At 43.2% G+C, this 24,967-nt stretch overlaps 1 protein-coding gene across 1 annotated transcript in view; it reads right to left on the bottom strand.

Annotated features, from left to right (window-relative positions):
* Positions 1–24,967, bottom strand: part of LOC142664427 (NACHT, LRR and PYD domains-containing protein 12-like) — a 197,193-nt gene that overhangs the window by 35,486 nt on the left and 136,740 nt on the right. Inside the window, exons 8-9 of the mRNA XM_075843495.1 lie at positions 23,285–23,455; positions 6,900–7,070 (exon numbers count right to left, since the gene is read on the bottom strand). Of these exons, the coding sequence (XP_075699610.1) occupies positions 6,900–7,070; positions 23,285–23,455 (342 nt within the window). The remainder of the gene's footprint in view (positions 1–6,899; positions 7,071–23,284; positions 23,456–24,967) is intronic.

Here is a 24,967-nt window from a genome sequence, read left to right as displayed (position 1 = left end):
TGAAAATCTATTTTTTTTCTGAAAAAATATTTTAAAAAAAATATTTGCAAGGAATAAAGAATAAAAAGCACCCCAAAACTTGTAAAGCTACTTCTCCCGATTACGGCAATACCCCATATATGGTACTAAACTGCTGTTTGGACCCACGGCAGAGCTCAGAAGGGAAGGAGCGCCATTTGGATTTTGAAGCGCAGATTTTGCTGGATTGGTTTTCAGTGCCATGTCGCGTTTGCAACGCCTTGGAGGGAGCAAAACAGTGGAAACTCCCCAAAAGTGACCCCATTTTGAAGACTACACCCCTCAAGGAATTTTTCTAGGGGTATAGTTAGCATTTTGACCCCACAGTTTTTTTGCTGAAATTAGTGGAAATGAAAATCTACTTTTTCTGAAAAAACACAGAAATGTTTAATTTTTACAATGAATAAAGGAGAAAAAGCACACCAAAATTTGTAAAGCAATTTGTCCTGATTACAGCAATATGCCATATGTGGTAATAAACTGCTGTTTGGACCCACGGCAGGACTCAGAAGGGAAGGAACAATATTTGGCTTTTGGAGCTCAAATTTAGCTAGAATGGTTTTCGGGTATCATGTTGCATTTGCAAAGCCCCTGAGGAACCAAAACAGTGGAAACCGCCCAAAAGTCCCTTAAGGGGACTAGAACGAGCGATCATTAGGTAAAATACACTGCAATACTAATGTATTGCAGTATAATGTCATTTTTACAGGTTCCTGTAACAGCGCGATCGCTGTTCCTGTGTGTTAGTCCCCGGTGCGCGAAGGCGTTAATGCGCAGCGGATGGTGCAAAGTGAAAATTTAAATTTTCCACTGATATGCCATTTTAATGCACAATATGTTGTGCCCAGTTTGTGCCACTGAAGACAAATACCTCATACAATGTTGAGCGGGTTCTCTGGGATATAAAATATCATATATGTGAACGTAAGCTGGTGTTTGGGCACGCTGTGCGGCTCAGAAGGGAGGGAGCGCCATTTGGCTTTTGGAGCGCAGATTTTGCTTGGAACTGTTCTGTCTGGAGTTTTGCTGGTATTTCAGTTTATGACGTGGGGGTATATGTAGGCTGGGCAGAGTACATCAGGACATAATAAGAGGGTATAATAATTCGGTAAATAAATAATAATCCGTAGATATGTAGCCGATGTCGCACTGATAAATGGCGCCCGATCTTATCCGCTTTTGGACACTGCACAATTTCTGTCGCTATATTCTGAGAGCCAGAACTTTTTTTATTTTTTCTTCACCGGAGCTGTTTGAGGGCTTATTTGTTGCGGAACAATTTGTAGTTTTCATTGGTACCATTTTAGGGTACATGTGATTTGTTTAAATCACTTTTCATTCGATTTTTTTCGCAAGCAAAGTGACAAAAAAACAAATTCTGACAATGTTTTTTGTCTGTTTTTTTCTTTACAGTGTTCACCATGTGCTATAAATGACATTTTACTTTATTCTGCGGCTCGATACGATTACGGCGATACAATCACTTTTCGATAAAATTATTTATTTTCTGTGTTACCATATTCTGAGAGCCATAACTTTTTTCTTTTTCAGTCCAAAAAGCTGTGTAAGGGCTTGTTTTTTGCGGGACGGGTTGTCGTTTCTATTGGTACTATTTGGGGTACATGCGACTTTTTGATCACTTTTTATTCTATATTTTGTGAGGGTTGAGGACCACAAAAATAGTGATTCTGACATTGTTTTTTAATTATTTTTTTTGCAGTGCTCACCGTGGGGGAAAAATAATATTATAGTTTTATAGTTTGGGTCATTATGAACGCGGTGCTACCAAATATGTGTACTTTTTTTAACGTTTTCATTTTTTCCCTACAATAAAGAACTTATTATAGGAAAAAAAGCATTTTTTGTTTTTGTAACTTATAACTTGTTTTTACACTTTTATAAAACATTTTTATTAAATTTTTTTTTTTTTACTTGAAGACCTGCAGCACTGATCTCTGCTATAATACATTACACTACCTAGGTAGTGTAATGTATTATAAACTGTCAGTGTGAAGCTGAGAGTTACACTGACAGGAAGCTTATGGGGACCGGCCTCCAGCTGGTTCTCATTGGCTGCCGTGCATGGCAGACCCGGGGGCTGTTGTATAGCCTCCGGTTTTGCCTTATAACCGACTGCAGCACCCGCAATCGGTCCCCGGGAAAGTTTGGTGTAGCAACAAACTTTCCAGTTTGTTGTAGAAACAAACTTTCCAGTTCGTTGCTACAACAAACTTTCCCTGCGATCACATGATCGGGATCTGAACCAATTAGGTCCCGATCATGTCTCCGGGACCAGAGGCGGGGGATAACAGCGCGATCCGGGTGTCAGCGCTACTCTTAGACACCCGGATCGCGCTTTTAACACCCACCGTGAATTCACATTGGCGCTGCACAGAGCCCAGCAACATGAATAACGCTATAAATGTTTTATTACGGTTGCGGCAATACAGAATGTGTATATTTTATGTATTGAGACTTATTTTAGTGTGTGTGTGTGTGTGTGTGTGTGTGTGTGTGTGTGTGTGTGTGTGTGTGTGTGTGTGTGTTTTTTAAATTTAACATTACTTTATTTTTTCTTTTATTTTTAAACTTCAATGTACTGGCATATATTTATATACTCAAAGTACACAGGCATATATCTATCTGACATACTTCAGTAGGCCCTAACAACAGGAAATATGGTCATACAGCCCTGGGGTCCTTCAATTGACCCTGGGCTGTCTGCCCATATATGGTATGGCCCTCGATCGCGTCACAGGAATTCCCTGTGGCGCGATCCAAAGGGCATCCCCCCTTCTCATTCTCAACTGAATGCTGCAGTCAGCTTTGATCGCAGCATTCAGGGAAATAGCGGCAGAGATGAGAGGTTTCTCTGATCTCCGCCATTAGAGCGGGGCTGTGGCTGTGTAAGCCATTGCCCCGCTCCTAACAATAAGTGAGTGCCCGGTCAGCATGAGGCGATGCGGCTGGCTCTGCTCTAATGAGTGGCGGCACGGATGCTGAAGACAAAACAAGGGGGTGCTTTGCAGTGCGTCCGCCATGTTCTGTCTCCAGTGCCGGCACTCATTAGTGCAGCGCCAGTCGCATCATCTCATGCTGACCGCGCGTACTCTCCTCAGGACTCAGGAGCGGGGCAATGGCTGTATTACACAGCCAAACCCCCGCTGTCATACATTCATGTGTTACAATTCTGAGCTGAATATTTTGTAATAAGCTTTTATTTTTCCCTCTGGAGTCTGTCACAACCATATATATATGTCCACTTTATATTTGCATCGTTTTTTGAACATTCTTCTATTTTTCTAGGACGTTACAAGGCTTTAAACTTAAGAGCAATTTCTCCAGTTCAGTTGTGCAGTGGCTTTGAGGGCCGTATATATTAGAAACCCCCAATATGTCACCCCACTTTAAAAACTTCACCCCTCAAAGTATTCAAAACAGCATTCAGAAAGTTTCAGGAATTAATTTTACAAATGTAATTTTTTTTTGCAGAAATTCATTTTTAATCAATTTTTTGGGGTAACACAGAAGGTTTTACCAGAGAAATACAACTCAGTATTTATTGCCCAGGTTCTGCAGTTTTTAGAAATATCCCACATGTGGCCCTAGTGCGGTAATGGGCTGGAGCACCAGCCTCAGAAGCAAAGGAGCACAGAGTGGATTTTGGGACCTTATATTTGTTTGAATATATTTTAGGCACGATGTCCGGTTTGAAGAGGTCTTGTAGTACCAAAACAGTGGAAATCCCTCAAAAGTGACACCATTTTGGAAACTACACCCCTTAAGGAAATTTTCTAGGGGTATAGTGAGCCTTTTGACCCCACAGGTTTTTTGTTGAAATTATTGGAAGTAGGCTATGAAAATCTACATTCTTTCAAAGAAAATGTAGATTTAGCTATTTTTTTTTCTCATTTCCACAAAGACTAAAGGAGAAAAAGCACCACAACATTTGCAAAGCAATTTCTCCCGAGTAAAACAATACCTCACGTGTGGTCATAAACGGCTGTTTGGACACACGGCAGGGCTTAGAAGGGAAGGAGCGCTATTTGGCTTTTGGAGCTCAAATTTAGCAGGAATGGTTTGGGGAGGCCATATCACATTTACAGTGGAAACCCCCACAAGTGACCCCATGTGGAAACTACACCCCTTGAGGAATTCATCTAGGGGTGTAGTGAGCATTTTGACCCCACAAATGTTTCATAGATTTTATTAGAGTTGGGTATTGAAAAAAATAAATAAAATCCTTTTTCTTCAATGAGACGCAGCTTTAGCTAAAAAAATTTCATTTTCTCAACAAATAAAGGAAAAAAAGAACCCAAACATTTGTAAAGCAACTTCTCCCGAGTACGGCAATACCCTATATGTGGTCATAAACTGCTGTTTGGGCACACGGCAGGGCTCAGAAGGGAAGGAGCGCCATTTGGCTTTTGGAGTGCAGATTTTGCTGGAATGGTTTCTGGGTGCCTGTGGGACCAAAACAGTGGAAACTCCCTAGAAGTGACTCCATTTTGGAAACTACACCCCTCAAGGTATTCACCTAGGGGTGTAGTGCGCATGTTAACCCCGCAGGTGTTTTGTTTTGCCGGCACAACTGCATATGTTTTATTTCCTGACTTATTGGAGCCTTAACCAATTTTATTTTTTTCATAGACGTAGTGGTATGAGGGGTGTTATTTTGCGGGACGAGCTGTAGTTATTATTGGAACCATTTTGGGGCACATGCGACTTTTTATCTTATTTTTTGGGAAGCCAGGTAACCCAAAAAAACGCAATTCTGGCATAGTTTTTTTTATACAGCCTTCACCATGCGTTATGCATGACATGTTACCTTTAGGCCGGATTCACACAAGCGTATGCGTTTTGCGTGCGCAAAAAACGCGGCTTTTGCACGCGCATCAGGCACTTGACAGCTCCGTGAGTCAGCCCGTATGATGCGCGGCTGCGTGCTTTTTACGCGGCCGCCATCATTATGACACTCCGTTTGGATGTTTGTAAACAGAAAAGCACGTGGTGCTTTTCTGTTTTCATTCATCCTTTTCACAGCTGTTGCCCGAATCACACAGTTCGCACGAAAGTGCTTCCGTGTGGCATGCGTGGTTTTCACTCACCCATTGACTCCAATGGGTACGTGATGCGCGAAAAACGCTCAAAGAACGGACATGTCGTGACTTTGACGCAGCGAGCTAACGCTGCGTAAAAACCACGCACATGTCTGCACGGCCCCATAGACTAATATAGGTCCGTGCGAGGCGCGTGAAAATCGCGCGCGTTGCACGGACGTATATCCCGTTCATCTGAATAAGCCCTTATTCTGCAGGTCGGTACGATTCCGGCGATACCTAATTTATAGCACTTTGTTTTACAACTTTTTGCACAATAAAATTACTTTTGTAAAATAATGTATTTTTTCTGTCGCCATGTTGCGAGAACCATAAAGTTTTAATTTTTTCATCAGCGGAGCTGTATGAGGACTTGTTTTTTGCGAGACGAACTATAGTTTCATCGGTACCATTTTTGGATACGTGCGACTTTTTCATCACTTTTTATTCCAATATTTATAGGGCAAAGTGACCATAAAACAGAAATTCTGGCATTGTTTTTACGTTCTGGTTTACGCTGTTCACCACGTGGAATAAATAACATAATATTTTTATTGCTCAGGCCGTTACGGTCGCGTCGATACCAAATATAATGTAATGTAATATTATTATTATTTTTTTAATAATAAAGGACTGGATAAGGGAAAAAAAGCGATTGTGTTTTTTTTTTATTACTTGAAACTTTTATTATATTGTAGGTCCAACTGTCAGATTGTTTTTTTTCTAATACATTGCACTACCTATGTAGTGCAATGTATTAGATCTGTCAGTCATTCACTGACAGCAGGCCGATTATGCTTTGCCTCCCGATGGGGCCTAATCGGCTTTAGTAATGGCAGAGCAGGAGGCCATTGTTCGGCTTCCTGTTGCCACAGCAGCCAATCTGCTAGCAACCTCAGACGCATCGATCGCTGCATCTAAGGGGTTAATGGCAACAATCGGAGCTAGCTCAACATAACATACAGCTTACATACACCGCTGAGGACCTCAGCTCCTGAGCCAGCGCCATCTTGCCGTCGGCTACGGAAGCCTTTCAGGCTCTGCCTATGGGCCTTACTTGATTCGCACCCTGTATGTTATGTTCTGTACCCCAGGAAACTCTCCCAACATATACACAGACACGAGTCCATAGACTTTACTGGCCAATAGAATGGAGAAGATTTATCACTAATGTCATAAGACGTCACTTCACAAAGGGAGAGCGAGATGATAAATTTACTGCGGATTGAGACAAATTCATCTGGATGGCGCATGTTGTATAATGTATTTGGCACAACTCATGGCACAGGAGACACTTCTCTTTCTTACACAAGCTCATGGCTATCATACACATACAGGAAATTATTGTGCCAGTCCATAATACATGTGATGTCACCATTGTGAGCGGTTTAGCCACACCCCTGATCTGTTATACATGTCACATAGCAGGATTATAAATGATGCACGTCCTCCATCAATATGTCTCATGTCACTTGTCCCCAATGTGGTTCCATGTGATGCAGCCTCTCCCCCGTCTCTGATAAAACATCATATACAATAGGCGAATAGTAATGATAATAGTGGTAGACGACATTTCTTACAACCTGCATTGCATGTCAGAGCGGAGTAGGGATATGAGGAGGCAAGACAGTCAGACGTTACTAGAGACGTCACATATAAAGGTGCAATCAGAAGTTTATCTCGTAGACATAACAATGGTGCGGAGCATAAAATAGTATAATATCCATATATAACTTGTGCCCCCCCCCATGTCTCGGTCCTGTACACATCTCTTATACTCACTGTAATTCCTCCATCCCGCAGTCAGGACTGGACAGAGCTTCCATCAAGTCACTGAGGTGAGGACCAGACAGACGGTTATTATACAGGTCAAGTCTCTTCAGGGACCGATTATTCCTTATTCCAGATGCCAACTGGATGCAGGAAGTGTCTGGTAGGTCATTACCACCCAAACTGTAAGAAGAAGAAGATGAGATGTGAGTGACGCATCCACAGACCGTTATTATAAAATCTGTAGGTTGTGAATGTGGAGAGAAAATGTCCCCGGCTGTTAGTAAAATCCATAAATGTCATCACTAGACAATGTCATACGCCTCTTACGTGTGGTGGGTGTCAGGAATGCCGACAGCTATATGAGGATATGTCCTGTTAAAGGGGGTGGGGTAACATTGGGGTTCACTGGATAGTGTCACCCACTATTACTACCTCCTTTATTACTAGGGTCACTAGGGTTATGCCTAGTTCCCCTACCTTTGCCTTATACTAACGTCGATCGAATTGCTTTTGCTGCTACTCAAGAGAATAAGACCGTATAGTAAATAAAGGTGATATTTATTTACATACAGTAATCACGCTCATATATAAAATACAGTAACTAATCACAGTACAGTATAAACACGGTATAACAATCCTAATTATACCGCCACCCACTTACCTAAACATACACAGAAGTTACTTGTAATTCTCACACGCTCACTATCTCTGTCCCACTCCCTCCTAATATAACTGTCCCTGTACACTAAAGGTTAAACAGGTAACTCAGGGACTGCAAGGGGTAGTAAGGGTTAACTCAGGGCAGCAATGAGTTAACTTCAGGGACAGCAAGGGTTAACTTCAGGGACAGCAAGGGTTAACTTCAGGGACAGCAAGGGTTAACTTCAGCGACAGCAAGGGTTAACTTCAGCGACAGCAAGGGTTAACTTCAGGGCAGCAAGGGTAAACAGGGACAGCAAGGGTAAACAGGGACAGCAACGGTTAACTCAGGGCAGCAAGGGTCAACAGGGACTGAGGGCAGCAAGGGTTAACAGGGACTCAGGGGCACCAAGGGGTTACTCAGGGAAGCAAGGGTTAACTTAGACGACAGTACAGCAGGAGGAGACAGGGAGAGAGAGGGTTAAGTGTAGCTGTTGCTACACTTGATACTTAGCGTGTCTCCTTGGTGGAGCAGAAGCAGGCGACAGGAGCAGGTCGTTGGTGGAGAGAGGCAGGACAGGAGAGGTGAGCCGGTCCGTGGTGGTGTGGGAGGCAGGCAGGAACCAGCTGCTCCTCGTTGGTGAGGTGGTCTTCAGCTGCTGAGTGTACTGAGGCAGGGCTATTTAACCCTGCTGGTACGCTCGCAGCGGGGGACAAGTGGTGCTTGCCCCCGGCTAGCATGTGTCGGCGTGGTGATAGTGGATTTGAAATGGAGACTGGAGATTAAATCATCTCGTCTCCATGGTTTCCAAAAGCAGGGCAATGCTAATTGTCCTGCTTTGTTTACAACCGTATTCATGACCAGGGGTGTGTTTCTACAGCCCTGGCTCATGAGACATTATATGTATTATATATATATATATATATATATATATATACACACACACACACACACACATAGGGACACACACACATAGGGACACTTCCCTTTACATGTCCACTGACACCAAACCCATGTTCTAGAAATACAGAATTCCTGACTATTGTCCTCACTTTATGGAATGTCATAAATTGGTGATTATTGCAGCACGTGGAATATAGAATAGTCATAAAGCTGGATGGAGGAACTTGTGTCACCAGTAGCTGAGAACTCTCCTTCCTCCACCATCTATTGTAGATCTCAGTCTGTGGCCCCTGTGTCCTCCATTCCCCTCCTGTCTTCACATTATTACAGGTCACATGTTGCTCTGTCCTCGTTCAGTCAATGATTTCTACAGGTGCAGTTATTTGGGGTAATGGATTATTAATAGAAATTAATCTACATTCAGGGTTTTCGTTCGATTCTGCTGTTATTGATTAGTACTTATTGATAATAAGCAGTCATCGCCACCATTCTGGGTAATTTACAACTGGGGGGGGGGGGGGGTCATCAGTAATAATTAAAGCATACGGACCTCTACACTAAACATGATTGTGATCACCGTTGGAATGGCCCACCGGAGAACTGGAGCATTCTCTGGTGGGCCCAGGCAGCAAGCTGCTTTTATCCAGCAGAGGAGCAGGGAGATGCTGTCTCCCTGCCCCGCTGCTTACTCTTGTAGGCAGGGCCGGCGTTAGCGACTGCCACATTCAATTGTGTCTGCGTCCTCAGGACGCTGATATAATTGAATAATATAGGCTGCAGGCCACATTAGGCGTGCAGCCTGTAAGATACTGAGTCCCTGAACAGCCCGGAATGATCATGTCATTGCAGCACGCTGGCCTACGCAAGGGTCCCATCTGAGACAGTGGAGCACTCCGTCTGTTGTGGGAATGCGGCTAGGTGAGTCAAAAAAAATTTGGGGGCTGGCTGTGAGGCGCTATCTACTAGGGAGGGGGGGCTGTGTGGCACTATCTACTGGGGGGGCTGAGTGGCACTATCTACTGGGGGGCTGTGTGGGTGGCACTACTGTATGGGGTACTATTATAGTGTGTGGCACCAAGGGGACATTATTTCCATTTGGGGCACTATGAATGGTGGTTTTTGTAGAGAGTGGGGAGGTGCTAGAAAAGCGAGAAGCTAAAGATGTTTGTGTTGCAAATTCTGCAGAGGCGATTCATAGTCAAGACAAGGTGTCAGGGCAATCTGGGCCGAATGAAGAAGAAAAGGAAAAGTGAGTGACTCCAATCTGAGAAGACGTCACCTGTGAGTCACTGGATTTCACTGTATTGTATTAAAAGTTTTCCAATAAATGTGTTATTACGGTTTCGGCGATACAGAATGTGTATATTTTATGTATTGAGACTTATTTTAGTGTGTGTGTGTGTGTGTTGTTTTTAAAAAAAAATGTAACATTACTTTATTTTTTATTTTATTTGTAAACTTCAATGTACAGGCATATATCTATATACTCATAGTACACAGGCAGTAGTTAGGACATACTTCAGTAGGCCCTAACAGCAGGAAATCTGGTCAGACAGCCCTGGGGTCCTTCAATTGACCCTGGGCTGTCTACCCATATATGGTATGGCCCTCGATCGAGTCACAGGAATTCCCTGTGATGCGAACCAAAGGGCATCCCCCCTTCTCATTTTCCCATGAATGCTGCACTCAGCTTTGACTGCAGCATTCAGGGAAATAGCGGCGGAGATTAGGTTTGTCTGATCTCCGCCGTTAGAGCGGGGCTGAGGCTATTTAAGCCATTTCCCCGCTCCTAACAATAAGTGAGTGCCCGGTCAGCATGAGTTGATGCGGCTGGCGCTGCTCTAATGAGCGGCGGCGCAGGCACTGAAGACAGAACATGGGGGTGTTTTGCAGTGCGCCCACCATGTTCTGTCTTCAGTCCCGGCGCTCATTAGTGCAGCGCTGGTCGCATCATCTCATGCTGACCGCGCGCACTCTCCTCAGGACTCAGGAGCGGGGCACTGGCTGTATATTATACATGTATCACACAGCCAAAGCCCCGCTGTCATACATTCATGTGTTACGGCCGCACAGCTTAGTATCGAAATACATGAAATAACTGTATCTAACCGTTTGAGGATGCTCGTATCGAAACAGTATCGAAGTTTCGATGCATCGTGCATCCCTATAAGAACCAAGATCACAGATTTCCCAGGAATCACATTGCAGTTTTTGATCAGAATCAATCCTAGAACATTTATCTGCGTTTTTTTATCCGGGGAAGGAGATACACGTCACTGGTCTAATTTGTTACACAGCTTTGTGTTACAGATTTTACTGATAGCACTGATGTTCTGAAATTAACACCTTCCCGACCGCCCACTGTCTTTTGACGTCAGGCGGTGCGGGTGCTTAATCTACAGAGACGTCTTTTGGCGTCGCTGCAGATCAGGCTGATGAGCGCTCGTCCTCTATGCAGGAGCTGTAACTAACAGCTCCTGATCTTAGAGCAGCCTCCTGTACACAGCTGGGGTCGGAAAACATTCGGACCCCAGCTGTTTAACCCTTTGATTACCGCGGTCTGTGACCGCGGCATGATCAAAGGGAATTCCCCTCTTTGATTGCATCACCGGGATTCCAGTGATGCGATCAAACACTGGGGAATCCCTCTGCAGTCAGCCCTGGGGACCTACAAAGGACCCCAGGGCTGTCTGTTCCGTGTGCCTGCTGTTCGGGCACACTATGTGCTGCCCGATCAGCAGCCTGTGTCATAGTGACACAGTGTAATGTATTAGCGTACAGAAGTATGCTAATACATTACAAGTAAAAAATAAAGTTACAAATAAAGTTATCCCTTGATGGGATTAAAATAAATAAATAAATAAAACAAATAAATAAATGAAAAAAGTCCCAAAAAGAGTCTTTATTTTGCATTAAATACATTTTATTGCCCCTACACTAAATAAAAACAAAAAACCTACGCATAATAGGTATCTACACAACTGTAATAACCTGAAGAATTAATCTAATGGGTTATTTAGCGTGAAACGTGAACGGGATAAAAAATAAACAAAAAAAACTATTCCGAGGATCGCTTTTTCCTATATTCACGCTGTAAAAAAATATTTTTTACCCCCAAACTGTGGGAGAAAAAGAAAAACTATTTCTCTTGCATAAAACAAGGCCTCATACAGCCACGTCAGTGAAAAAATAAAAAAGTTATGGCTGCTGAAACGCAGAGAGGCAAAAACAGAAAAATTGAGCTGGTCATTCAGGTCTTTTCAGGCCCGGTCATTAAGGGGTTAATGGGATTATTGATTGTGTTTTCATGGTGTCTAATTGATGTATTAGGCCAAGGCTGCAGCTGTCACTCAAGAGTTAAAATCAATCAATAGCGCAACAAAAAAATCTGGGTGTAGCTCTGGATCTTAAAAGGGAATTATCAGAATCTGATCTTTATTTTACCATAGTTTGTAATAAGCTCTTATTTTTCCCTCTGGAGTCTGTCACAAGAATACATCTAAAAATCGATTGTAAACTTATAATCATAATTGCAGCTTTTACATTGGCCACTAGAGGTCAGTACATCCAGCAATAACACATGACCAGGACCAGATTGCTTTATAGCTTTGCTACGAAAAACTGAATGAGTTCACACAATGTTATGTATTGTCCACATAATATTATTGGTCACATGACAACGCTGCTTACATAATAGTGTTATAGTATTGAATCACATTTATATATGTAGTTATGGGGACATGTGGAGGTTTAGGTGCTGCCATCTTCAGGTGCAGCAGAGTCCAGTGCAGTGAGGGGAAGTTTATCCTGGGGGGGAGACAGGACTTGCCACCACATATCCATGAAATTCAGAGATCTCCCACTCAGTGGCTAACATCTTGGAAGGGGTACGGTAAGTCTCAGACCCTGGTAATACCTATGATCCAGGTTCAGGCCAGAAGACGAGCATTCTTGTCTTTCCCTCTTCCCATTATGTGAGGTACAGCTGCGGTAAGTAATATTTTATTTCATAGCTGTGATGCTTTCTTATGTTTTAATGTCTGTTATATTTCCAGAATCGATATTAAATTACAGAAGTAAAACTGCTGCGCATAGAGGCCGACATGACACGACCCGTTTACTTTCGATACTTAACGTATATGTTGCGTATAATTTTTTGTGTTTTTTTGGCACAAACAACACTTCCCTGAACGTGAAACACAGCAGATCATACATATGGGGATTTATCCTCCAACCACATGTTTTGGAGAGATGACACAAAGAGTAACATTTATTTGAACCAACTTTAACCCCTTCCCTCTTTGGCCACTTTTGACCTTCCTGACGGAGCCTCATTTTTCAAATCGGACATGTTTCACTTTATGTGGTAAGAACTTCGGAAAGCTTTCACCTATCCAAGAGATTCTGAGATTGTTTTCTCGTGACACATTGGATTTTATGTTAATGGCAAAATTTGCTCGATACATTCAGTATTTATTTGTGGGAAAAACACCAAAATTTGCAAATTGTCTAAATTTAAATGTATCTGCTTGTAAAACATGCATACCACACCAGGCATACCACACAACATTTTTGCTAATTAACATCCCTTATATGTCTGCTTTATGTTTGCATCATTTTTTGAACATCCTTTTATTTTTCTAGGACGCTACAAGGCTTTAAACTTTAGCAGCAATTTCTCACATTTTCAATAAAATTTCAAAAGGCCATTTTTTACAGGGACCAGTTCAGTTGTGAAGTGTTTTTGAGGGCCTTATATATTAGAAACCCCCAATATGTCACCCCACTTTAAAAACATCACCCCTCAAAGTATTCAAAACAGCATTCAGAACGTTTCTTAACCCTTTAGACGTTTCACAGGAATTTTACTAAATGTATTATTATTTTTGCAGAAATTCATTTTTTAATCCATTTTTTTGGTAACACAGAAGATTTTACCAGAGAAATACAACTCCATATTCATTGCCCAGATTCTGCAGTTTTAAGAAATATCCCACATGTGGCTCTAGTGCGGTAATGGGCTGGAGCACCGGCCTCCGAAGCAAAGGAGCGCCTAGTGGATTTTGGGGCCTCCTTTTTATTAGAATATATTTTAGGCACCATGTCCGGTTTGCAGAGGTCTTGTGGTACCAAAACAGTGGAAATCCCCCCAAAAGGGACCTCGTTTGGGAAACTACGCCCCTTGAGGAATTCATCTAGGGGTGTAGTGAGCATTTTGACCCCACAAATGTTTCATAGATTTTATTAGAATTGGATAGTGAAAATAAAAAAAATCTTTTTCTTCAATAAGACGTAGCTTTAGCTTAAAATGTTTCATTTTCTCAACAAAGAAAGAAAAAAAAGAACCCAACATGGTAAAGCAACTTCTCCTGAGTACGGCAATACCCCATATGTGGTCATAAACTGCTGTTTGGGCACACGGCAAGAATCAGAAGGGAAGGAGCGCCATTTGGCTTTTGGAGTGCAGATTTTGCTGGATTGGTTTCTGGGCGCCAAGTCACATTTGCAAAGCCATTGAGGGACCAAAACAGTGGAAACTCCCCAGAAGTGACCCCATTTTGGAAACTACATCCATCAAGGTATTCACCTAGTGGTGTAGTGTGCAGGGCGGCACGAAGGCAGAAGTCATCTCTGTCTAAGTGTCATACTGTCAAAGTGTCCTGGCAGTTATACATGGCACAGATCTAACATCCATCTCTCTTCTCTTCATACAGGTATATAATCCATTTCATTCCTGCATGAACCTCATCCCTGCTGTACCTGCTTCAAAAAGCTGAAACTTTTATTTTATGGTACTCTGCTTTCCTGTCTTCCTATATAGTCTAATGTTATCTCTAACTTTTGTCAAAGTATTTGATCATCGTTAAGTTTTATGATCATCCAGACCAGATAGTCTGTTTGTTTATCTCTGCATAGCTGTTCACCTCATGTGTCTAGTTGATTTGATTAATAGCTGAACGAGCTTAATTAGGCCTAGATCTGAGCATCTACTCCCCTATAAATTTAGATGCAGTATATGGGGAAGGCACTCGTGCACAAAGGCAGAAGTCATCTCTGTCTAAGTGTCATACTGTCAAAGTGTCCTGGCAGTTATACATGGCAGATAGACAGGAAAAGTGACAGGTAAGCTGAAAGCCTAACAAACAAGCACACACTCTAATTATTAGATTCCATATTCTATCTGATTACAAACAAACATGTTCACTACCGCGCTCACCATTATAGCTGCTCTTTGTTTACAATCCTATCGCCCATTTAGGCCTTGGCATAAAACAGTCCACATCAGTCCCTCTCTCCTTGCCTCGCCCATGTACAGCTCCCATGCACTATTCACTTTCCTCAGTCAACTTAACCCATCTCATCCCACTGCCCAACATAAAAAAACCTCTCATAAATCACAGAACCATCTGCTGTCTCTCTCCATTCTCCTGCTATTAGCTGCAGGGGACATCTCTCCCAACCCTGGTCCGCCCTTCTCTTCTGCCAAGCTCAACCACTTACCTGCCACACATAGAAACCTTGCAAATCTTCCATTCCTTGTATGTCAACTGTGCTCTCTGGAATTCTCGGTCCGTGTGCAACAAACTCACCTTTATTCATGACTTATTCCTTTCTAACTCTCTCAACCTACTGGCTCTTATGGAAACATGGCTACACCTGGCTGACACTGCTTCCCCTGCTGCTCTATCTTATGGTCGTCTCCAGTTTTCTCATGGCCCCAGACCTGAGAACAGGCAGGGTGGAGGAGTAGGTATACTTATTTCCTCACACTGCACTTTCCAGGTCATTCCCCCGGTCCCCTCACTCACATTTCCCTTTTTTGAAGTCCACACCCTAAGACTCTTTCACCCATTCTCCCTCCGAGTGGCAGTTGTCTACCGCCCCCGGGCTCACCCCGCCAATTCCTGGATCATTTTGCTGCCTGGCTTCCACAATTTCTATCCTCTGAAACACCCACTCTCATCATGGGTGACTTCAACATCCCCATTGATAACCCAATCTCCCCATCTGCCTCCCAGTTTCTGTCTTTAACCTCGTCCCTCGGTCTGTCACAACTTACTAACTCTCCTACACATGAAGACGGGCATTCGCTTGACCTGGTCTTCTTCCGGCTCTGCTCAGTTTCTGACTTTATTAACTCTCCTCTCTCGCTTTCTGACCTCAACCTTCTCTCCTTTACTATCAAATATTTTCTGCCTTCTCAGGTCATCCCTACGTATCAGACATACAGAAATCTACATGCCATTAACCCTCAGAAACTCATAGACAGTCTACAGTCCTCATTGTCCCTTATCTCTTCCCTCTCCTGTCCCAATCTGGCTGCCAAACTTTACAATAACACTCTCAAGAATACATTGGACGAAGCAGCCCCCCCTACACTCCGAACCACCCGACAAAAAAGACGACGACAACCCTGGCACACGCCTCAATCCTGCTTTCTTCAGCGGTGCTTGAGATGTGCTGAGCGACTGTGGAGAAAATCGCATTTGGATGCAGATTTCCTCCATTACAAATTTATGCTGAGAACTTACAACTCTGCCCTTCACCGAGCCAAACAAGTCTATTTCACCTCTCTCATCTCCCAACTATCTAATAATCCAAAACGCCTCTTTGATACTTTTCACTCCCTCCTTAGTTCTCAGTGCTGAAGACCTGGCCATTTATTTTAAAGTTAAAATTGACAACATCCGCCATGATATTATCTCCCAGTCCCCAGTAACATCGATCCCCTTCCCTCCCGCACTCCCTCTTCTTCACTCTCATCATTTGACCCAATAACAGAAGAAGAAGTCTCTAGGCTCCTCTCTTCTTCTCGTCCTACTACCTGCCCTAGTGACCCTATTCCCTCACACCTCCTCCAGTCCCTCTCCCCAGCTGTCACTGGTCACCTAACTAAAATATTTAACCTCTCTCTTTCCTCTGGTATCTTTCCCTCCGCTTTTAAACATGCCATTATAAACCCATTACTGAAAAAAACAACTCTTAACCCATCCAGCGCTGCTAACTACCGACCAGTCTCTAATCTGCCCTTCATCTCCAAACTCCTGGAACGCTTGGTCTACTCTCGCCTTATCCGCTATCTCTCTGTTAACTCCATTCTAGACCCCTTACAATCTGGTTTCCGCACTCTACACTCCACAGAAACTGCCCTTACTAAAGTCTCAAATGATCTCTTGGCGGCTAAATCTAACGGCAAATACTCTCTACTGATTCTTCTGGATCTCTCTGCTGCCTTTGACACTGTAGACCACAAACTCCTACTTAACATGCTCCACTCTATTGGCCGCAAGGACGCGGCTCTCTCTTGGTTTTCCTCCTGTCTCTCTGAACGCTCGTTCAGTGTGTCATTTGCTGGTTCCACTTCTTCTCCTCTTCCCCTTGCTGTCGGTGTTCCTCAGGGATCAGTCCTAGGTCCGCTTCTCTTTTCTCTCTACACCGCACCTATTGGACAAACCATCAGCAGATTTGGCTTCCAATACAATCTCTACGCTGATGACACCCAATTATATACCTCTTCCCGTGACATCACCCCTGCTCTAATACAGAACACCAGTGATTGTCTGTCCGCTGTCTCTAACATCATGTCCTCTCTCTATCTAAAACGGAATCTTTCTAAAACTGAGCTCCTTGTGTTCCCACCATCTACTAACCTCCCTAAACCTGATGTCTCCATCTCTGTGTGTGGCACTATCATAACTCCTAAGCAGCACGCCCGCTGTCTCAGGGTTATTTTTGACTCAGATCTTTCCTTTACTCCACACATTCAATCACTTTCACGCTCCTGTCATTTTCACCTCAAAAATATCTCCAGAATCCGCTCTTTTCTTATGGAGGAAACCGCCAAAACTCTCATTGTCGCTCTGATTCACTCTCGTCTTGACTACTGTAACTCATTACTAGTCGGTCTTCCCCTCACTAAACTCTCCCCTCTCCAATCTATCCTCAATACAGCAGCCAGGCTCATCTTTATGACCAACCGCTACACCAACCCCTCTAATCTGTGCCAGTCACTGCACTGGTTGCCCATCCCCTTCCGAATAAAATTCAAACTTATTACTCTCATCCATAAAGCTCTCCACAGTGCTGCACCTCCATACATCTCCTCCCTCATCTCTGTCTACCACCCTACTCGGGCTCTACGTTCTGCCAACGACCTATGATTAAAGTCCTCCATAATCCGAACCTCCCACTCCCGTCTCCAGGATTTTTCTCGTGCTGCACCCGTCCTCTGGAATGCGCTACCCCAGACAATCAGATTAATTCTCAATATCCACAGTTTTAAACGTGACCTGAAAACACATCTATTTAGACAGGCCGATAACATTCCCTAATCTGACTCCTTTCCATGGCCCTCCTTTTAGATTAGTCATCAGAATAAGATTCCCTCACACTCCTTCTCTTCATGTCCGTCATACACGGAGACTGGCTGGTGACCGGCTCATGCAGCTTTATGTTACCACCCCATGTGTATAAAAATGGCCGGACTATTGTACAGAACAAACTGTTAAACGTTGTGTCTCCTTTATTTCCTCATAGATTGTAAGCTCTTGCGAGCAGGGTCCTCACTCCTCAGGTTTGAATTGTAAATTAACTTTGTCACTATGTAATGTCTGATATTGTTTGTTTCCCTCTAAATTGTAAAATGTTGCGTAAGATGTTGGCGCTATATAAATAATGATTATTATTATTATTATTATGTTAATCCCGCAGGTGTTTTGCAGAAATTAGTGTGCACTCGATGTTGCAGAGTGAAAATTATATTTTTTTCCATAGATATGCCAATATGTGGTGCCCAGCTTATGCCACTCGAGACACACACCCCAAAAATTGTTAAAAAGGTTCTCCTGGGTATGGCGATGTCATATATTTGGAAGGAAACTGCTGTTTCGGCACGCTGTAGCGTTCCGGGGCATAGTCAGGTGGTATAATAATGGGGTAAAATAATCCATAGATGTGTGTTACGCTGTGACAATCCTTTCTGCACAGGCCGGTGTCGCACTGATAAACGTCTTTACTTATCCCCCTTGTGGTCCACACTTGGCACCTTTGCAGTTTGGGGAATTTTGCTGGGAAAGTGTTATCCTGGTATAATACGGGTGCCCTCGCTTCCAGCGGATATGTTTGGGTCCTCCCCTTCCTGGTATAATACGGGCACCCTCGCTTCCAGCGGATATGTTTGCCCCCCCCTTCCTGGTTCCCTAATTTTAGGGCCTTGATAATTCCCCTCTTGAAACAGAAGAAATGTTCCCCTCGGGCACAACTGCATATTTTTTTGTTTCCTGACTTATTGGAGCCTTAGCCAATTTTATTTTTTCATAGACTTAGTGGTATGAGGGCTGTTTTTTTGCGGGACGAGTTTTAGTTTTTATTGGTACCATTTTGGGGTACATGCGACTTTTTGATCACCTTTTATCCTATTGTTTGGGAGGCCAGGTGACCAAAAAAACTGCAATGCTGGTATAGTTTTTTCTTTCGTTCTTTTTTATACATTACATGTTACCTTTATTCTGCGGGCCAGTACGATTCCGGCGATACCTAACTTATAACACTTTTTTATCTTTTACAACTTTTTGTACAATAAAATTACTTTTGTAAAAAGAATGTATTTTTTCTGTCGCCAAGTTGTGAGAACCATAACGTTTTAATTTTTTCGTCAACAGAGCTGAATGACGGCTTGTTTTTTTGCGAGACGAGCTGTAGTTATTATCGGTACCATTTTTGTATACATGTGACTTTTTGATCACTTTTGATTCCAATATTTGTATGGCAAAGTGACCATAAAACAGAAATTCTCGTATTGTTTTTTACGTTCTTGTTTACGCTGTTCACCGCCTGGAATAAATAACATCATATTTTTATAGCTCAGGCCGTTACGGTCGCGGCGATAACAAATATGTAATATTATTATTTATTTTTTTAATAATAAAGGACTGGATAAGGGAAAAAAGCAATTGTGTTTTTTTTTATTACTTGAAACTTTTATTATATTATAGTCGATCTGCTAGCAACCTGTAAGATGCAGTGATCGCTTTATCTAAGGGGTTAATGGCAGGAATCGGAGCTAGCTCCGGTTCCTGCCGTTACAGGTGACATACAGCTGACATCCACCGCTGATGACCTCAGCTCCTGAGCCAGCGCCATCTTGCCGTCGGCTACGGTAGACTACGGGCGGGGCCTGAACTGCTTCCGTGCTAGGCAGACCGGGAGGCCAGTATTAGGCCTCCGGTTGCCATTGCAGCTACCGGAAACCCCTGCAATTTGATTGCTGGGGTGCCGATGAGCTGCAGATAACTTAAATGCAGCGATTGCTTTTGAGCGCTGCATTTAAGGGGTTAATGGCGGGGATCTAAGATAATTTCGGTCACCGCTATTACAGCCGGACATCACCTGTAATATACCGCTGACATCCGGCGATGACTGCACCGGCTCAGCTTCTGAGCCCGTGTCCACCATTTGTCCTATGGATACGGCAAAATGCGGGAAGCACTAGCTTTCCATGACGTATCCATACGACAAATGACGGGAAGGGGTTAAAATATTTAATTTTTCAGTATCACAACACAAATTAATATGTTATAAAAACAATGCTGAATATGACAGGAGTGCGGTCAGCCATAACTGTGTGAAGACGTGTTCCTGAGCTCATGACATAGAGGAGACGTGATATGAGGAAACCAGATGGTCAGACATTAGTAGTGACGTCACATAGCAAGCCATACTTGTCAATTGAGGAGAATATTCAGAGACAATCCCGGCAAATATTTTCCCGGGCATGTCCTGGTAACTACGCCCTCTAACGCCACCGCTCGCTGAAGTAACATGTTCATATACTCCCCTCCCCCCCCGTTCCGGAGTCCGGTCGACTTCACCTTGGGCGCAGCACTGGGTCCTGATACCATTCAGCATCAGGACGTCATATGTGCGGAATGTGTAACATCCTGACACTGAATAGCACCAGAACGCTTCACTGAAGAGGACCGGAAAAGGAACAAGGACGGTAATTATTACTTTCTGGAATACTGTCTACTGGACCCTGTATCTAATTCTATCACGTGTGATACTGCCTGCTGAGCTGTGTATCTAATCCTATCATGTGTGATACTGTATGCTGAGCGATGTATATAATCCTATCATGTGTTATACTGTCTGCTGAGCTGTGTATCTAATCCTATCAAGTGTGATACTGTCTGCTGAGCTGTGTATCTAATCCTATCAAGTGTGATACTGTCTGCTGAGCTGTGTATCTAATCCTATCATGTGTGATACTGTCTGCTGAGCTGTGTATCTAATCCTATCATGTGTGATACTGTCTACTGGAGCCTGTATCTAATCCTATCATGTGTGATACTGTCTGCTGAGCTGTGTATCTAATCCTATCAAGTGTGATACTGTCTGCTGAGCTGTGTATCTAATCCTATCATGTGTGATACTGTCTGCTGAGCTGTGTATCTAATCCTATCATGTGTGATACTGTCTACTGGAGCCTGTATCTAATCCTATCATGTGTGATACTGTCTACAGGAGCCTGTATCTAATCCTATCATGTGTGATACTGTCTGCTGAGCTGTGTATATAATCCTATCATATGTGATACTGTCTGCTGAGCTGTGTATCTAATCCTATCATATGTGATACTGCCTGCTGAGCTGCGTATCTAGTCCTGTCATGTGTGATACTGTCTGCTGAGCTGTGTATCTAATCCTATCATGTGTGATACTGTATGCTGAGCGATGTATCTAATCCTATCATGTGTGATACTGTCTGCTGAGCTGTGTATCTAATCCTATCATGTGTGATACTGTCTGCTGAGCTGTGTATATAATCCTATCATGTGTGATACTGTCTACTGGAGCCTGTATCTAATCCTATCATGTGTGATACTGTCTACTGGAGCCTGTATCTAATCCTATCATGCGTGATACTGTCTGCTGAGCTGTGTATCTAATCCTATCATGTGTGATACTGTCTACTGGAGCCTGTATCTAATCCTATCATGTGTGAAACTGTCTGCTGAGCTGTGTATCTAATCCTATCATGTGTGATACTGTCTACTGGAGCCTGTATCTAATCCTATCATGTGTGATACTGTCTACTGGAGCCTGTATCTAATCCTATCATGTGTGATACTGTCTACTGGAGCCTGTATCTAATCCTATCATGCGTGATACTGTCTGCTGAGCTGTGTATCTAATCCTATCATGTGTGATACTGTCTACTGGAGCCTGTATCTAATCCTATCATGTGTGAAACTGTCTGCTGAGCTGTGTATCTAATCCTATCATGTGTGATACTGTCTACTGGAGCCTGTATCTAATCCTATCATGTGTGATACTGTCTGCTGAGCTGTGTATCTAATCCTATCATGTGTGATACTGTCTACTGGAGCCTGTATCTAATCCTATCATGTGTGATACTGTCTACTGGAGCCTGTATCTAAGCCTAGCATGTGGGATACTGTCTGCTGGGGCCCTGTATCTAAGCCCAGCTTGTGGGATACTGTCTGATAGGGCCCTGTATCTAAACCTAGCATGTGGGATACTGTATGATGGGGCCCTGTATCTAAGCCTAGCATGTGGGATACGTTCTGATGGGCCCTGTATCTAAGCCTAGCATGTGGGATATGTTCTGATGGGGCCCTGTATCTAAGCCTAGCATATGGTATACGGTCTGATGGGCCCTGTATCTAAGCATATCATGTTGGATACGTTCTGATGGGGCCCTGTATCTAAGCCTAGCATGTGGTATACGGTCTGATGGGCCCTGTATCTAAGCATATCATGAAATATGTTCATGAAATTAATAAATACAATGTATAGCATGGGGTCACCCTCACAAATCTTCAACTAGTGCCTTGCTGTAGAGCCTGAAGGCAGAGGGGTAACTGTGATGCCTTTTACATAGAACGTTGCTTTGGTCTTTCCTCTAGGTTGGTAACATTAGCGCCATCCTCTAATTCTGACCAGTCCTGATCACATGCCACCCCAAGCACCAGCGGTAAGTGCAGCGCTGTCCTCTGTGCACATTGTGATGTTGTGTCATTTACCAGGTCGGATTTTCTCTATTACAGGTTAGTTGATATCTGCTTCCATTCATCAACCAGAACAGATATTTGCAGCTTTCTTCCACCAACCGCGCCACATTATTCAACAGGTTGGGTGTGGTAATGTCCATTACTTTAATGGAACTGCGCTGCAATACAACACATAACCTGTTGACAGGTGTGGCGCTGTTTTAGGAAGAAAGCAGCTATGTTTTTCTAGTCCTTTACATCATTTTAATATCACCTATTTGGAAATGTTTTCCTTATTCCGCTCCCCAACGTGTTCGAGAAATTGTAAAACTTTGCACAAAACAGTTTGTTTTAGTTTCTCATTGGTGGGGGTCCTGACAAGTGAATAGGTCTGTGCAGCAGGTAGCTGGGGGGCCGCAGTGCTCATACAGGGCTGTGGTTGCTTCATTCTTATGTGTGGTGGGTCGTAGGACCCTTTATTTAGCCCGACCTGTTATTTTATATCAATCCCTTAGATCTGACTGATCAGTAATCGCTAAATAGTGACTGAGATTTACCAACATTGTTTATTTGTATGTAAAATCTCAGGGAGAGACACGCCCACATGGTAGGATACGCCCCTTAGTAGGACATGGCTTTTGGTTGGACACACCCCTCAGTAGGACACCGCACAATTTGTCTGGATCATCAAATTTTCCCCACGGCAACTATGAAGGAGCAGTCCGCCGTTTATCTCATAGACATAACAATGGTGGGGAGTATAAAATATAATAAAATCCATGTATAACGTGTGCCCCCCCCACCCCATGTCTCGGTCCTGTACACATCTCTTATACTCACTATAATTCCTCTATCCCGCAGTCTGGACTGGACAGAGCTTCCATCAAGTCCCTGAGGTGAGGACCAGACAGACGGTTACTATACAGGTCAAGTATCTTCAGGGACCGGTTATTCCTTATTACAGATGCCAACTGGATGCAGGAAGTGTCTGGTAGATCATTATCACCCAATCTGCAAGAAGAAGAAGATGAGATGTGAGTGACGTGTCCACAGAGCGTTACTATAAAATAGTGGATTGTGACTGTGGAGAGAAAATGTCCCCGGCTGTTAGTAAAATCGGAGATAATTGGGACATTTCCTTTAGGCCTCATTCAGACAGACATAATGTGGCCGCATTTTAGCATCCACATTTTTACGGTCACATGACCCAGTCCCAACGCTGTTCTTGTGACCCGAACTTACATCACCATAGAACCGAGGGGTCCGGTTAATAATGCCGGCGCCTGTCAGCTCCATTATTATATCAGGCGGCAGATTAGGGGACATTCACATTGAACATTCTGGAGCAGTTTTGCTGTTCTTATAGTTGATCTCAGCAGACAGATGTGTAATTGTAGAGAATGTGATTATAAAACCTCCGGTCACAGAATGTGGATCATCTCCTCCTGTTTTCTGTACATGTAGCGCCCCCTGTCTGTCTGCCACGGATTTGCTGTGGTTATTCTCTATTTATATTAATGGGGGAAACTGTATTAACTTGTTGCCGACACAGGACGAGTATGCTCGTCCTGAGCGGCGAGCACTTCGCGCATTAGGACGAGCATACTCGTCCTGTGTGACAGCCGTCCCTGCGCGCGTCTGTGCGCGCGATCGAGAGCGGGGCAACGGCTGTAATACACAGCCACGGCCCCGCTCTGACAGCGGAGAGGAGAGAAACATCTTCTCTCCGCTGTTAACCCTTTGAACGCCACGATGACAGCTGATCGCGGCGTTCAAGGAGAGGGGACTGCACATTGATCGCGTCACAGAAAATAACTGTGACGCGATCAAAGCCAACAACTCGTATGGCCAGACAGCCCAGGGTCCAGTGAAGGACCCCAGGGCTGTCTGAACATATTTCCTGTTGTTAGGGCATACTGCCTGTGCACGATCTGTAACAGGCTAATGTACTGGCATATAGATCTATGCCAGTACATTACAGTTACAAAATCAAAATCAAAATGATAAATCCCTTTATGGGATTAAAATAAAAAGTTAAATGAATGTAAAAAAAAAAAAATAATGATAAACAAATAAAAAGTAAATAAAATACACAGAAATACACCTTTTTTTATAATAAATCAACTTTTTAAAATATAAGTCCCAAAACATGAAATAATATAGACATATTTGGTATCGCCATGACCGTAACAACCTGTACTACAAATGTATAACATTATTTATTATGATCGGTGTATGGTGTAAAAAAAATAATATTAAAACTGCTGCACAACTGCTTTTTTTCTGCATTTTAATCTAATTAAAAATGTATAGAAATTAAACGATAATGTATTTGTACGAAAAATGGTACCTACATAAAGTACAACTCGTCCCGCAAAAAACAAAGTCTCATACAACTACGTCGTACAAAAAATAAAAGTGTTATGAGCGTCGGGATGCAAAGAGGGAAATGTAAAAAAAATTGCTCTGTTCCTCAAGGCTAAAATTGGCCGTGTCCTTAAGGGGTTAAAGGCTTTGGACACC

This window comes from Rhinoderma darwinii, chromosome 12 (genome assembly GCF_050947455.1).
Source record: "Rhinoderma darwinii isolate aRhiDar2 chromosome 12, aRhiDar2.hap1, whole genome shotgun sequence".
Taxonomy (NCBI): domain Eukaryota; kingdom Metazoa; phylum Chordata; class Amphibia; order Anura; family Rhinodermatidae; genus Rhinoderma; species Rhinoderma darwinii.
Note: the sequence above shows the minus strand (reverse complement) of the source record. Positions and strands in the feature narration are given on the sequence as shown.